Raw genomic sequence first — 16,215 nt, 5'->3', positions numbered from 1 at the left:
GTGAACCGCTCCTGGCATGCACCTGGTAAATATGCCCTAATAATAGCAATCCATAATGGAACTTGCGCACCTGCTTTTAAAGGGAATGTTGGATGCTGCTCTGATTGGTTTATTCACGTTACGCCCAAACCACACCTATGAATAATGAAGCTACTTCAGACCAACCCATTTTAGATTTGCGCCGGGCGCAAGAGCCATTTATCCCGCCGGGAAAATAGCAACAGCGCCGAGACCCCTCCCACAAAGTTACTTGCACTTCGCGCTTTAACACTTGCGTTTCAGATCGTTAAAATAGGGCCCTAAGTGATATTTATAGGTGGTTTTTTTTAGGGTTGTTTTATTGGCTGATTTCATTATTGTGTTTTTATGCTGCCTGCCCACTGTGTCTAAATAATTTCAAACATTATCAAACCATGTGCTCAAAATCTACAAAACAGATATGAAGTAGTTATTAGACCTATTTCTGGAAAAACATGAATTGCACATAATTCACTTCCTGCTCTCAATCATGTCCTTCTTCTCAAAGTTTCTTAAATGCATTAGAATAGAAAAAAAATCCCCAAATGTTTTAACACTACAGTCCACAGGCTCTTACAGTTGCAAATAAAATGTATGTCTGATTTTAGATTCAATATTGTCAATTTCATCTTAAAGTGAGGACAACAGCATATCCTACATCCTTCAGTCGATCATTTTAATTAAAGAAAATGAAAAAGAAAAACACCCACTGAACTTGACATAATAAGAGTTCAGTACATGGACATCACTCTCAAACATCATTGCCTTCTACTTCTTACGTAAATCTCGTGAATCCAAAACTCCACGGGAAAAAAAAGTGCTTCTCAACATAAACCCAACCGTGTTGCAAGCGATGGGGATCATTTACATGCACACCCCCAACATTTGCATTTGTCCAAACATGTTCATTGCCAGGCGGAAATGGAGCGAATCATCAACAAGCTGCTCGCATGGACACACTTCAGGTTCCAGGCTGTTCAGGAGACCTGAGGACTTTTCTAACCTTCCCACAGACAAAATATGTCAACAGTCATGGTTGATGTTTATAATTCGATACCACAACAATTTAATTTAAGATTGTTCGTTTGTTCAGCTCATTTCAAGCAAGCTTCGGTTAGCGTCTTAAACTGCAGAAAGTAGCAACTATATTCCTGCAAGCAGTAGCGATTTTATCCACTTATTGACTGTTTAAACAATTTCTGATTAAATTGAAAGTTTCTTAGAGAGACAGCATTGTCTAGATAACGCAAGATTTTAGTACAGTAACAATAGGAAACTCCAAGTACCATACAAAACTAAATAGTGTGTCTAATGGCAAAGGGTAATATTATTTTGTATTACAAAATAGAACCGTAGATACTTTGCTTAGATCGTTCACTCGATCCTTCTAGCAAACGTCACCTTTTCCACCATCCAAGTTAAAACGATAGTCATTTGACAAGGCTATTCATTTTGTAAAAATATAAGTTATATATTTATATTTTTGAGAACTGAAGTATGGTGTTTCCTATGATGTTTTTGCCTATTTGTATTTCAGATTTGGCTACATCACAGTCACTGCGTAACGTTAGCCTACATTGTGACAGGTTAAATTAGTGATTTCTTAGAATACTAAATAGAATTTTTAATTAAAGTATATTACAAAGTTTTAATTTAGACACTAAAGAATCATATTAACTTGTACAAAAATGCCATTATATGTCCCCTTTAAACTTTCTAAATGATCCATGAACCACTGGCAACTTTTAATTAACTTCTTTGTAAATAATGTAATAATTTACAAATGAAAAATGGATCATTAATAAAATATGAAAATACAATTATTAAACATTATAGATGTGCTTTTAAAAATCAAGAATAAAGCATTTAGAGCTGTATTTATAAACTGTCAATTAAAGTCTAATAATGCATAATAAATTAATTAACTATTTATTTAAATGCTTAACTAATGCTTCATAGTGTGCAGTTATTTTAAAGTTTGAACTAATTTCTTAATTCTGCACTTTTTGTAATTAAATCAAAATTAAATATAAATGTATTAATGATATCAATTTATGATGATCCCAGGTTGCTATGGTCACGCAGGTTTGTTTGTGCATTAAACTCATGGCCATGGAAAAAGATGTCATTCCCTCTAAAGAAGGTGTGGACATGAAAAAAACATGTTGTTCCCTCAACATAGGATTGTGAGGCCACAACTTTACATTGCATGGCCACAACATAAGGATGTCTTTACCGTGACATAAATAAAGTTCAGCGACTGCCATTACATCAAATACATAAATGTCTTGAGTTGAGTGTCAGTTTGGTTTCAACAAATTGAAATTGAAAAACTTCCCATCAGCTGCCCAGCTCCTCCATGTCGTGTATAATGTGGCATTTTACTTAGTCATCGTTGCTGCTCTGTTCATAGGGGGAATAGTTCAGCTCTCACAGCCCTAAACTGTGCAAGCGTTCCCTAATGCTGCTGCTGTCCTCTGACTCTCTGCTATTTTATGGTGCTCATGAAAGGTCAGAGGACTCCCTGAACAGAGCCATACCGCCAAAACATTCAATTCAGAATTATCCACTTGAATTGCAATTTATTCAAAAATTCCTAAATCATTTTTCTTTTTTTTTGACTTAATAGACCTGACAGAACTAAACAAACAAAGGAACTGTTGAAGGAAGTGTTGTACTTACCCTTGAGGTGATTGCAACTGAGAATTGTCCTCGTGCACTTTTGTTATGCTAAGAAATAGGAGACACAATCAGTGAATACTTGTGTTCTGTAATATCATAACTGCTGTTGTGTCTTTTTATCTTAGCAAGCAATAATGACCATTGACAACTTTTATTAAAATGAATTACCGGCACTTCAACCACTGGTCACATTTTCTTCCTCTATAGCATATCTGTGAGGTTTTTGTTTCCTATTTATTTGATCTTATTCTATTTAATGTGTTTAATACTGTTCTATTTTAGAAGTAATTCAATTAAAAGTTGTGACTCCTTAGGTTACTAGAGTTAAATTAGTTAGGTGTGTGTTTTGTAAGTTGTTTGTTGTTGTTAGTCTATCATTTTTACGCCACAGGACAGCTCTGTGGACATAAGCATCTAGAGTTCAGAATGGGAAAAGCAGATTACATTTCTCCTGGTCTGACATACTGAAGGGAAGGGGGAAAGAAGGCCTGCAACATGATAGACCTTACCACACTAGTACATAACCGAACATAACCCAGTCTAGGGGGAAGGAACACCCTCACTATGCCAGGTGCAAATTCAAAACATGAATAGGAAACCGACAGGGCTGTAGTGAACATCAGTAGTGAACATCAGAACATCAGAGTGGGAGGCGAGACTCCTGTAAGAAGTTTCCCCAGGTGCTTCTTACATCAGGCCTGGGACTGGGTGGAAAGATATCGGCCCGCCTTGGCTTGATCAGTGAGAGAGCCTTTTTCAGGCATGCAAGTGTGGTAGACACCATGGTCAAATGAGAACTGTACGATGAGTCTTCACTCTACATGCCGCAGGTGAGATGGTCTGTAATTGTTTTTTTGTGTGGATAACACTAAAATGTATTTCTCTACAGACCTTCATTCTCTGTATAGTGTTTAGGGGTATGTGTTTTTAGTAGACTCCTGAGAGGTAGTAGGCCTTAGCAGGCCTCCCTGGGATAGAGTTCCGACCCTTGAGCAATATTGACAGCTTCAACAGGAGATAGCCTCGAGAGGCCTCCTGTGGGCCCTAGTTATGTGACATGCTCCTAATGATGTTGGTTTTTGTCCCCAAAAAACCAACATCAAACTTTGAGTTTCAGTGTAGGTTTAGAGTTGACAAATCCAGATAAATCCAACCTGGTTTAGAACTGCCCTCCCGGGCCTCCCTGATGATGAGCAGCAGTGTCTTTAATTAGCAGCCAGTGGTAACTTGCTATTATAGTAGGCCTCACAAGGCCTCCCTGAAGGCAAGATACAGAGTGGGGATTCTCTGTAGATGCAACACCAGTTAGTAGGCCTTACCAGGCCTCTCTGGATATGAGTTCCTGTGTCTCAGTCTCTTTGACAGTTAGCAGGTATTGCTAGCAGGTAGTAGGCCCCACCAGGCCTCCCTGAAGGCTTGCTATCAGTTGGTAGGCCCCACCAGGCCTCCCTGAAGGCTTGCTATCAGGTGGTAGGCCTCACAAGGCCTCCCTGAAGGCGAGTTCTCGAGTCTGGACAAGCAGCTAGCATGACTTGCTATCAGGTAGTAGGCCTCACTAGGCCTCCTTGGAGACTGACTATAAGGTGTTTGGCCTCGCCAGGCCTCCCTGAAGGCGAAGTCAGACATATGACATTTGGACACCTAACCTTACTGGCTTTCCTCCCTAAGGTTGAACTCAGTCACCTTGGCAGTTAAGTAATATATTTTGATGAAGGCTTGCTATCAGGTAGTAGGCCTGACCGGGCCTCCCTGAAGGCCAGTTCCTATGCAGGGCAACTGGAAAGCTAGCCTGACTGGCTATCATGTATTTCTATCAGGTGGTAGGCCAATCCGTAGGCCTGTTAGATCAATCCGTAGGCCTGTCCGGCCTCCTTTGTGCTTTTAAACATAAGTGCTTTGTAGATCCTTGGATTGAGCAGCTAGACTCCCCTTGCTAGCAAGAGTTGTAAAGCACTATGCTGAGTATTGCTCTCTGGGATACTCGTCTCTGAAATTCGGTCTGAGAAGGACTGCCAGGTTTCAGTCCCTCAGTCTGGATGCCTCACCGAGCCAGTGTCCGGAGACTCTGAAGGTAAACTCAGCTGCTCTGGAAGTTAGCATGCATTACTGGCAGGTAGTAGGCCTCACCAGGCCTCCCTGAGGGCTAGCTTTTAGGTGGTAGTCTATAAAGGTGAGTCTGAATGCTCTGGCAGTCAGCAATAATTGCTATCGAGTGGTATGCCTCCCTTAGGCCTCCTTGAAACTTGCTATCAAGTCGTAGACCTCTCTGGTCCTCCTTGAAGGCGAAGTTCCCAAGATTAGGTCTTCTATTACCAGTTCTTTGTATAATAGACCCTTTGGTAGTTTGGCCTACAGCTGGTGGTTACCCACCAGGCAGGCTCAGGTTGCTCCCCTCTCTGAGGGTCTACGAGCACACAGCCGCCTGAGTTTGATCTGACGGTTGTAGGCCCCTCATGTGACCTCCCTGTTAGATCATTACGTAGGCCTGTCTGGCCTCCTGAGCATTTCTGTAGATAAGTGCTTGGTAGAGCACGCTGAGTACTGCTCTCTAGGATACCCGTCTCTGAGATCCGGTCTGAGGAGGATACTGCCAGTTTGCAGTCCCTCAGTCTTAATGCCTCACCAGAAGGCGACTGTCCAGAGGCTCTGTTTTCAAACAGACAGGTCGAAGTGTCCCACAGAAGCGACACCAGGTCACCGGGCCTCCCTCGTGACATGCGGGAAAGGTTTTTCCGAATATTGACTGGCTGGGGTGTCCTCGGGCCCCCTGGCCACATTCCCTTAAAGGGACCCCTTCTGTTGAAGAAGTTGGTCCCAGGCCTTTGAGCAGTCTGGGTAGGACCTCATGCGTGTGCATTAAGGTTTCTCTTGAGGCTTATAGCTTGGGTTATGACCGTAGGGAATGCTGTCACTGACAGCCCAGTGTGACCAGAGGGGAAGTGGTTCAGGCTTTTCAGTTTAATTTGTTTGTCCTGAAAGTTGCCATGGTCGCGTGGGTATATCATTCCCCGAAGCGTTCTAGGATGTAGTGCGAGTTCCCTTTCAAAAGGGAACGTCTCAGGTTACATGCCTCGGGGCCTGCCTGCCAAACAGTCCCTTCAGACGTAAGATGGTGTCATGTTTGCAAGGCACTCTTATATACGTCCTGGTCGAACATTGATGATGTCATGGGCTGTCGCCGGTCAATAGGATTGACGTAATTCGATAGTAGCTTCAGACACCTGTCACTCTGGAGGCGTTCCCCAAAGCGTTCTAGGACGCAGTGTCTTGTTCCCTGTTCTCAGGGAACAGAGGTTACATACGTAACCTGAGACGTTAATTCAGTGTGACAAGCAGGGTGGACGAGAGCCGGATGTTTGGCATGTATATAGACAGCCAGAATACACAAGTGAATGTCTAAGCAAAATTTTACTATTTTGACTATTGCTTTGCCTTCGTTTTTGTCACTGTATGCATTTTGCATTTTGCTTAGGAACCACGATTTTTGCACCAAAATAAACACCCTGGACTGTACTTTTTTATAGTCATTTGGTTTATTTATTGGACTAAAAACCACTGAACCTAGAATACTGTATCACTCTCGATGGATTTTTTTTTTAGGTCTTCGTCATAATTTGTAAAACCTATTTTTTCAATCCTAAAAGTCTCTAAATTACGACATATGCTCTCGTGACTCCAAGATCAGATTACTGTAATGCATTACATGAGAATTAGAGATAAATATAAATAATATGAGATAAAGAAATATGCATATAAATGTAGGTATGCTTCTGTGAATGTGTTTTTGTATGTGTAAAGATATGTTTAAAGCATGCGTTTTAGTGTGCAGAGTGCATGCAGTGTGACATTACTTACTTGAGGCAGATTCTTTGCTCTTTATATCTGAAAATAACAGATAAATTGTTATAATGCTGAAACATTGCATGGTAAATTCAGTCTATAAAGATAATTCATTAGGGGTTGCAAGTGCTACCCCAATTAAATATTGGTCATCAGTGGCATTTTAACTGCATTACCAGCTGACTTTTTTCCAGTAGATGGCAAAGTAATGTGTATTACAACTCGCCACAGCAGCGAGCAGTAGTAGGGCACTAATGGTGAAATTAATCTGTCAAAAAAAAAAATCCTATTTGGGATTCTTTGAGCATGTTTCTTCCGATAATAGAACTTTTTTTTTTAAACTAATTGGAACTAATAATTCTTTGTGCTTACCTAATTACGATGCAGAAGTTGTTAAAGTGAAACTTTTCAAATATGTATGTCAAGACAAATTAAGCTGTATTTTCCCTATTTATGACAGTATTTTGAGGTATTGTAATGAATGTTTAATAGTATTCTGAGCTAACCTGACAAGCCAGACCCGCATCAAGATGTTTGGACTGGAAACTCACCTTAGACAGGGCTCAATCCGAGGGGCGGGATAAACGGTTTTCTTTCAAACTCCCTCTGCACGCGATAGGATAGCACTACACCAACCAGAGCAACGAAGGTGAAGCAGAGCTCGCTGACTGATTAAACATTCGCCGTATCCGGTCGGCTAAACTACGAACACATCTTCCCTTTTTAAGAATGACTTCAGTGCCGCTCTTTTTTCTTTTCTCAGAGAAAAGCTTAACTCCAAGTCTTCCAGAGTCGCGGTCAGAGCTGATTTGAAAGACCGCCGCCGTTCGCCAGTTTCTGTGTTTACTAGAAGCATGCAAACGCAACTCGGCCATCGTCATTATGGCCCAGCTCGCCGACTCTATACATGATGTGATTGGGCCGTCCAGATTTTGAGGAACACAGCTCAGAATGGTATTGAGAGTTCCTAGACGACACTTGCGGGCAAATTAAATTTGCTGCTGCTAGGGTGCGTCTAGATTTCTAGGCTAATTCTGAGTTGTAATAAAATGGTAAAACAGCAAAACTACACAGTGAATTTTGTAGCTTGCTAAATGGTCTTTTAAAAATTAATTCCACCGTTCTCAAATACTTTTGGTATTAAATACTAAAATGATACTAAATCCATCCATCCATTCATTTCACCCCAATGGGTCTTATGTGGCCACAACTACACCCCTGAGAAAAACTAATAAGCAGCCTATTTGTTAACTGTTATGGTTTAGATATATTTCTTCAAGATTTTGATGGGTGTTTGATCAAACACAATTGACAAGCACTCACCTGAGTGAGGTGGAGATGGAGGTGGAGGTGAAGCTCAAATAAATGAGTCTGTGAGGAAACAATAACAGATCATGAATAAATGAAGATCATATATTTTCTTAGTGGAATTACTTATCAAATGTAATACATCAATGAATACAATCCTGTCACAGTAGTTTGATGAGGTGTTGCAGATTGTTGTAAAATCAGAAGTGAAGACCAGAAGAACTTGTATTTATATTTCAAGCAGACGTTACTCTTTATTGAGAACAAGTGTTGTCAGTAGTCGCAGTCATCAAGCCTCACAAACAATATAAAACACTGTAATTTATCCACATTTCAGGGGAAGGGATTTACACAGTAGAAGAGGAGATAATCTAAACAAATGAATGCAAATGTTGAATAGGTAAATGGACACACCCCAGACATTTCAGTGTCACCAGTCCTGATCCTATCAGCATAACAGTGTCATTCAAATGCATATATGCAAATCTAATCACTCTGACATAGTGTCAGAGTACCACGATACCAAAATTATGACTTCGATATGATACCAGACTAAAATACCTTGATAAATTGATACTGCAGTCAAAAAAAACAGTACAAGTAATTGAATAATATAACAACATAACTTTTTGACCATTCCCTCCTCTTATTGCTATAATAACTACATGCCAGTGTGAATATCCTTATAGAGATCACATTATCACTCGTTATCATTCACTAACCTTCACTTCTGAAAAGGTTGGGATGACCAAAATCGAGTAATTTAATATTTTATAAAAGTAAAGTTAATAAACGTAATTTCGGGAGGAGTTTAATGCTGCCACTGCAGTGCTCTTCCTATTTAATACTGCCGCTACAAGTACTCCTCTAGTTTAATGATGCCGCTGCAGTGCTCTGCCATTTTGACGCTGCCACTGCAGTGCTCAGCAATTTGACGCTGCTGCTGCTGCAGTGCTCCACCAATTTGATGCTGCCGATGCAGTGCACCTCCTATTTAATGCTGCCACTGCAGTGCTCCTCCTATTTGATGCTGCCACTGCAGTACTCTGCAATTTGCCGCTGCAGTGCTCAATGCATGACTATCTGGGGTAGTATTCAGTCATTGCTGTGTTCTCACTGACCGATGGATCGGCGACAGAGGGGTTCACACTGCATGACTACACAGGAGGATCATTTGCCGACAACTTTCTCCCTCCGGTGCGCAAACTACGTTTCCCAACTAAACACACGTGCGATGTGTCAAGTATACAAAGCAATTCATCAGACCGAAGTTCTCGCACGAGACTTGGAATTGTTATAAAAAATTATAAATTGCAGAAAGTTTGCTCTCAATTGTCTGTGCACTGATTTGTGGAGAAAAAAAATATTATGGAGGGACTTGTTGGAGGGAGCAAGGATTGTGTTCTGCAAAGAGAGTTTGAGGTAAATAAATAATTTTGCAACGTGCTGCTGCTGCAGGGGCTGGATGTGCAAATGTTTGGGACTTGTTTCTGTTTGACAGAATTGTAAATATATCTATTAAAATACTGATATATTGTGTATAACTCCCCCCTGAACCTCCCTCTGCCCTGTATCTCACTCTGTCATTGTCTGTCGGTCATCGCCGATGTCATTTTCAGTCAGAACTCATTTCACACAGCAGGAGTTTGAATCGCAGTCAGGTCTAGATATTTAGCATGGCAATAGCATGACTCGTAGGTGATTCTCTCTTATCGCGTCTTCACACTGCGTGATTGTCACTCATGTGTACGATCACCGATTTGCCTATGATTTCGAGCATTTGTCAGCAATTTCGCAAAACCTGTCAGCAAGTTAAAATCAGGGCTAAAATCGGGCAGTGTGTACTCGGCTTAACTCTTGCGACACTTCAGAGAATCACTTTTCTAAAAGGGTCAGCGTAACTTTTCATCAGTGCATGAGAAAAGCACTAAAATGTGTAATTTATTTAACACGATTACATAACCAGTCTCTATGTTGACAGTGAAGTTTCACTTGGTTACACTCCCCCCTGCTGTTAGTCAACATCCTCAGTGACTACTAACACTAATCATCTTGTCCTCCTTGAAGTTTCCCGGTGGTATTAAGAACCATTCCAGCAAGCACTTGGGAAAGCACATCAGCACTTAAATATACTACATTGCACACAGACTTTGGTATATAAAAGGTAATAGTAATATAAGATTATCCTGTAATTTTCAGAGCTAAAAACTTTCTTTTTAGTCAAAGAAAGGCTTTTATAGAAACCAGGCCCAGAAAACGATGGTGTGCTTCATGCTTACGTCATCGCATGGCGAAACACACTCTACAGAACCTGTAATTCAGTAACCCCGCCCACCGACTCATCAAGCTGTTCGGATCACTAGCCAGCAGCAATTACAATGTGGAAGATAGCAAGATATTGTGGAGGAACACAGTCGCTGCATAAGCTTCCTTCGGATCGTAGTATTAGGAATGTGTGCTACTTTTTTTTTTTTTACATTTATTTTTAATGAAGTTCTAGCTCACGTGGGGAAGACCATATATGTGTGTTCACTTCATTTCACTGCGAAATCATTTGTAAACAAGATTCAAGTGCTGGATTTGCAGACACAATATTGTGCCTTCTATATTGGATTCGACAGGAATGGTGCAACAACCCTATGTGAGTAAAACAGATTTTTAGATATAGTAATAGTTAATAGTAGTAGTCCGGAGGCTGTGGGTTTTCCAGATGGACTACCAAAACGTACACCCGTCGGCAGAAATTCTTTCTTGATCTGTGCGCGTTTACAAAGTCCGATCCTGCGGGCCATGTAATACAGAAAAAATATTCTAATCAATTGCGGGTGGATGAGAAATAAATTGTGTTTGCTTGATAAAATGTTTAAGAGCCCTGTGGTCGAGAGAAACTTTGCAGTTGCCGCTTTCAAAACAATCTCTCCCTCATGTGAACTGACAGGGGCATATGACAGGAGCTGAAGCTCATTAAATATGCAAATCTTATCCAATCCTAGCCGTGGGCGTTTATTTCCAAGTCTCCATTGTGGCACGCCCATCAAAACCCAGTGTTCAGAAGACAGCCTCAAAACCAGTGTAGAAAAAAGCCTATTACTTATTAGCTATGATGTTTTTGAATGTAAAAAGCACACAAATGTCATTAGTTGTCATTAAAAAAGGACACTCCTCTTCTTTCTAGGAGCAGACATGGGTTTCACAACAGGATCCTCAACAGGTAAGTGAACACTTTCAGTTTCTGGCTCAACAGGTACTGGCATCCTTTCCAGCGTTTCCTCAGATATCTCCTGACTCTCTGATCCTAAGAAATCACCATTCCCATCAGATACTTCTGTCTTGACTGAACTTCATAAACACATCAAAACAAAGTTACTACCAGAACATTTTCTCGTCCATACGTGGCTGGCTCAAGGGTCATAAAGTCAACTGCTACAACCTCCAATTGTTGGGACGCCAAGAGTGAAGCCCACAGTGCTTTAATCTTCAGTTGCGGCATCTTTGCTAACACACAACGCTGACATCTCTTCACCCACTTCTCCACATCCTTGTACATTCCACCCCAGAAACATCTCTGTCTCAAAAGGCCATTGTCCTGTCTATCCCTTGATGACCCATCTGATAATGGACATTCTTCAAGACCTTCTCTGTCAAACAGGTAGGTAACAACAACTGGTGACATGTTCCGATTTGTGGACATCATAAATCACATTGTACAACAGACCCCCTCCAACCTCTCATTTAGTAGGTTTCCTTTTCCAGCTCCATAACTTTTTGAACACCTTAAGTGTTGGTTTAGATTCCTGAAACTGACAAAGTTCTGCCCTTGAATATCCTGGCAAAGTGGAAGTATTCTCACACACAACATCATCTTCTCCTGCCAAAGATGCCTGTAATTGTCTGACTTTGCGGCACTCAACTCCTGCTGATAAAAGAGCTGGTCCCAGAGCATACTCGGTGTCTTCATTTTCTAAATCTGTTTCATAAGATCCTGATCTCCTCGAAAGAGCATCTGCAGCAGTGTTACATCGTCCAGGGCGATACTTGACTTCAAAATCAAACACAGTGAGTTGAGCAGCCCAACGTTGTTCAATTGCTCCTAATTTAGCAGTCGTGAGGTGGCAAAGGGGATTATTGTCCGTTATGATGGTGCATCTGGACCCCAGCAGGTAACTTCTGAACTTTTCAGTGACCGTCCATTTAAGGGCAACCGCTCCAGCTTCATACTGCTGTAATTTTTATTGTTTTCCTCAGCCCCCCTCAACGCCCTACTGGCATACACGATCACGGTCTTCCTAACTTTCTGATGCTGATACAAGACTGCTCTTAACCCGAGGTTAGTCGCATCCGTCTCAACCACAAAGGGAAGCATGAAATCAGCATACCCTAACGTTGGTGCACTGGTCAGCTTGTCTTTGAGGCTCTCAAACGCTGTTTGACCCTGGGAAGTCCAAGAACTCGTATACAGCTGAGCTGCCTTGACTTGACTGGTCTCTCTTATGCAAACATTCACTACATCATGCAACAGTCCAGCTATCTGGAAGAACCCTACAATGAAACTCCTATGATAACTACTAAACCCCAAGAACGATCGGAGTTCCTCGAGCGTACTGGGGACTGGCCACTCCCAGACTGCATTTACTTTATCCAACTCATGCCGTCGGATGACACTTGATGGCCCAGAAATCTAAATCCTTGCTGCAGGAAATGACACATCTCCATCTTGATCTTCAATCCAGTGTCCCTCCATCTCCTAAACACAGTCTCAAGTCGCACCAGGTGCTCGTGAAAGGTGGATGAGTACACTAACAAGTCATCTAAGTAGATGAGCACAATCTGGAACACAAAGTCGCTCATGATTGCCTGCATGAGCCATCGGAAAGTAGCGGGTGCATTACATAGCCCGAAGGGCATCCGTCGGTATTCATAGAGGCCAAACCGCATTGTGAAAGCCATCTTGTGTCTGTCCCTTTCAATCAATCAATCAATCAACTTTATTTATATAGCGCTTTTACAATGACGATTGTTTCAAAGCATCTTCACAGAGTTAAACAGGACAATATTGCAACAAAATTTGATTTGGCTGTACAGTCGTTCTGGAGAAAACAGTGATGTTATCAGCTTATCTTAAAGGTCCCATTTTTCGTGTGTTTTTGAAGCCTTGATTGTGTTTACAGTGTGCAATATAACATGAGTTCATGTTTCGTGTGTATAAAAAACAGTATTTTTCACACAATTTACTTATCTGTACACAGCCGTTTTCTCTGTCCTAAAAACGGCCTGATGATTTCCTTGTTCTATGAAGTCCCTCCTTCAGAAATACGTAACGGGTTCTGATTGGGCCAGCGCTTCCCAGGTTGTGATTGGACAGCAGCTTAGGGCACTTTTCCCAGAAAGGTCCGGCCTCTTACCATAACAAGGAGATGCAAGCGCTGAATGCGCGCTCTTCTCCACGTGGGAGAGCAACAAGACCACGCCCCCTATTTTGTGTGTTCTTATGGGCAGAGGGTTAGTCAGCAAACAGTTCTAGTGATGTCATTCCTGAAGGAAGTGCAGGGGTGTAGTCCAAACCCACCAATCGCTGTAGACTTTGAAAGGGAACTTTCAAAATATCTCGCTTGGCATTGAACTTTGAGCTTTATAATTTTACAGGTATTATTGCTCTAACTGCAACATTTCACACTAACTAAAGTTTGAAAGATGGGATCGCGAAGAACGGTACCTTTAACCTGTTAACCGTCACGAGGACGTGCTGAAGCTCTCTTTTCTTAAATTAGCTCAAAATTACTATCAGGTGTAAGTAATTACCTTGACAAACTATACATCATTAAAAATATCTAAGACTAAAGTTTAATTTTTTTACCTCTGTTTTATTCTCAAAGTCGTATAGTGACCGTAATGTGTTAATATGTGCCAGGAGTTATGAATATGATCTTGGGCGTCGCTACCTTTTGATTGTAATATGCGCGTCATTTGCTCCCATTCATAAAAAACTCCTCCTTTGTCGTCATGAAGACACTCGACAAAACAACTTCCCTCAGGGTTTTTACTTCAAATGTGTGCAGATGTGGAGAAATATTGATAGATTCTCACATGTTTGAGTCAAATTTCTATACAGAGAAGTATTATTTATTCAATCTTTATCCAAAATCCGCGGATGTATGATTATGAGCGCAGTAGACTGTGTTATGCTGTGTTTTCAATTCATTCTGGCAGCCGGGGGGCGCTGGAAAGCTGCACTACTGAAAATTCACTCCCATATGCATAGATGAAGAACAGACACACCATGTGACATTCAGGAAGTATCTGACATTACCAAAACAGCTTCCTGAGATCGCCACATCGCTATTTTATGCAGATAGACAAGTTTTAAGACAATAAACACACAATCGCGGCAATATATGGTTGGTCTGTGTTCTTTATGCCATGTTGGGTGGTTTCATAATAGATGATATTTATAATGCAATGCTATTCCACATAGCTTTTCAGGGCTCTCAAGTTTTGAACTGAGTTCAGAGTGAGATTTCGGCCGTGGCGGCAGCAACGGGGTTTGGCTGGGTACGGGGGTCTGATATGAAAAATTACACATTCGTACAAATAAAAAAAAAATGCATTTAATTTTTGTGTGTGTGTGTGTGTGTGTGTGTGTGTGTGTGTGTGTGTGTGTGTGTGTGAGTGTGTGTGTGTGTGTGAGTGGTTAGTGTTGTTTATTGGTGTTGGTAGCAGGTTTTTGAGGCCTTCAGCCCAGAGGTTGGTGGCACCTTAACATGAGCACAGTCGCGCTGATGTGAGCTGTGGTTTACAACAGAGATTATTTTACTCTCAAATAATCTTAGACAAACTGCCTATAATTATTGTTTGCTATATCACTTTTTCCTCTCTTTATGACAGCGGCAGGGCCGGCTCTAGCTCTTTGGTTGGCCTAGGCGAGATGGAGTTTTGCATTTTCAATTCCACATTGAATTTTGCTACATTCATTGCGGGATATATAATCAAAATGCAATCGCAAGTATCTTAAATGGAAGTTTAAATGCAATTTAGAAAAATAACATTTAAATAATCATTTTGCTACAATTTTTGCTTGAACATGTTAAACACATCTAATTATTTCTGTAATACCTTTTAATTTTAATTTTGCATCTTATATAAAGTATTCCAATATACAATTTATGTTTAAATTATATGTTAAAACTAGTGTAGGAAATAGCGAATGTAAATTATATTATTCAATTTGAATTATCATTTTGTTCCAAATGTTGCACACATGGTATGGAAAATGTAAATTTAAATACTGAAATGCATTGCCATTTTACATATTGCATTGCAAATGTTAAATCGCTACACTTCAGCTTCCAAAAATAGGGGTGAGCACGAATATATTCGATTTGTAATTAATATTCGAAAAATAAAAATAAAATTGAAATTTTACTATAGGCTATTGCTTCGCTGGCCGTAAATGCAGTGAATCCATTATAAATCCCTCTAAATCTCGCAGTTATAAGTAAATCCACTGGGTGGTGCTGTGGAGCGGGTTAATAACTCGACAGTATTTGATGAATGTCGTCTGCCTCGTGATGTTTGGAATTACTAGATGAAAATGATCTTACAAAATGGAGTTACTTTTAATAAATTAATTAATGAAAGTGAGTTAAAAAAAAAAATCCCATCCAAACACCAGTCGATGAGGACAGCTGTCCTTCACCGCATTCACAAGTGCAGAAGAGCACAGATGTTCACTGAGTGAGAGCACAATAACGCACGATAGCAAAATGCAATTCATGCAAATCATGATTGAGCTTCCTTTAAGTTTTGTTGAGGGATTAAAAACAGAAAACACAAAGTGCTGTCAGAAACTTAACTTAACACCGTTATGTTTGTGTCTCTGCGTCTGTCATCGGGGCTTGTATTTGCCAACTAACGGTACTTCAGCGAGCACTTGATTCAATGAGCGAGGCCGTGGCGTGAATCACAGAATGTGACGTTGGAATCAGAACGTAAACGTTCTTGGGTGGAGGGAATATCTATATCTTACCCAGATACAGCAAATCTATTTTATGATTGGCTGTTCGGTCTCTATTTTTATTAGATTAACTGGTGCGTGGCAGGGCCGTCAGGGAACTCGCAACTTTAGTGTGTGTTACCCTGGCGATTTCTCTGCGTGAGAAATACATGGTGTGGCGTGTGAGCGTGTGAACGGGTTGAAATGCGTGTGTCTCACGCCCAATGCGTGAGACTTGAGAGCCCTGGCTTTTAGCATTGTATATTTTCTGTCAGATTTTTTGACCCGAAGCTACATGAGATCACATATTGTTATATAAAACACTTGACTTATAAATTATAAAGTGATATGAAGCAAGTTTTGAATAAAACATGATT

At 40.8% G+C, this 16,215-nt stretch overlaps 1 protein-coding gene across 1 annotated transcript in view; it reads right to left on the bottom strand.

Annotated features, from left to right (window-relative positions):
- Nucleotides 1-16,215, bottom strand: part of LOC137071274 (globoside alpha-1,3-N-acetylgalactosaminyltransferase 1-like) — an 85,266-nt gene that overhangs the window by 29,719 nt on the left and 39,332 nt on the right. Inside the window, exons 2-4 of the mRNA XM_067439123.1 lie at nt 7,864-7,911; nt 6,556-6,582; nt 2,701-2,748 (exon numbers count right to left, since the gene is read on the bottom strand). Of these exons, the coding sequence (XP_067295224.1) occupies nt 2,701-2,748; nt 6,556-6,582; nt 7,864-7,911 (123 nt within the window). The remainder of the gene's footprint in view (nt 1-2,700; nt 2,749-6,555; nt 6,583-7,863; nt 7,912-16,215) is intronic.

The sequence above is a fragment of the Pseudorasbora parva genome, chromosome 3, assembly GCF_024679245.1.
Source record: "Pseudorasbora parva isolate DD20220531a chromosome 3, ASM2467924v1, whole genome shotgun sequence".
NCBI lineage: Eukaryota > Metazoa > Chordata > Actinopteri > Cypriniformes > Gobionidae > Pseudorasbora > Pseudorasbora parva.
The sequence above is the reverse complement of the archived record's forward strand: the minus strand, read 5'-3'. Positions and strand labels throughout refer to the sequence as shown.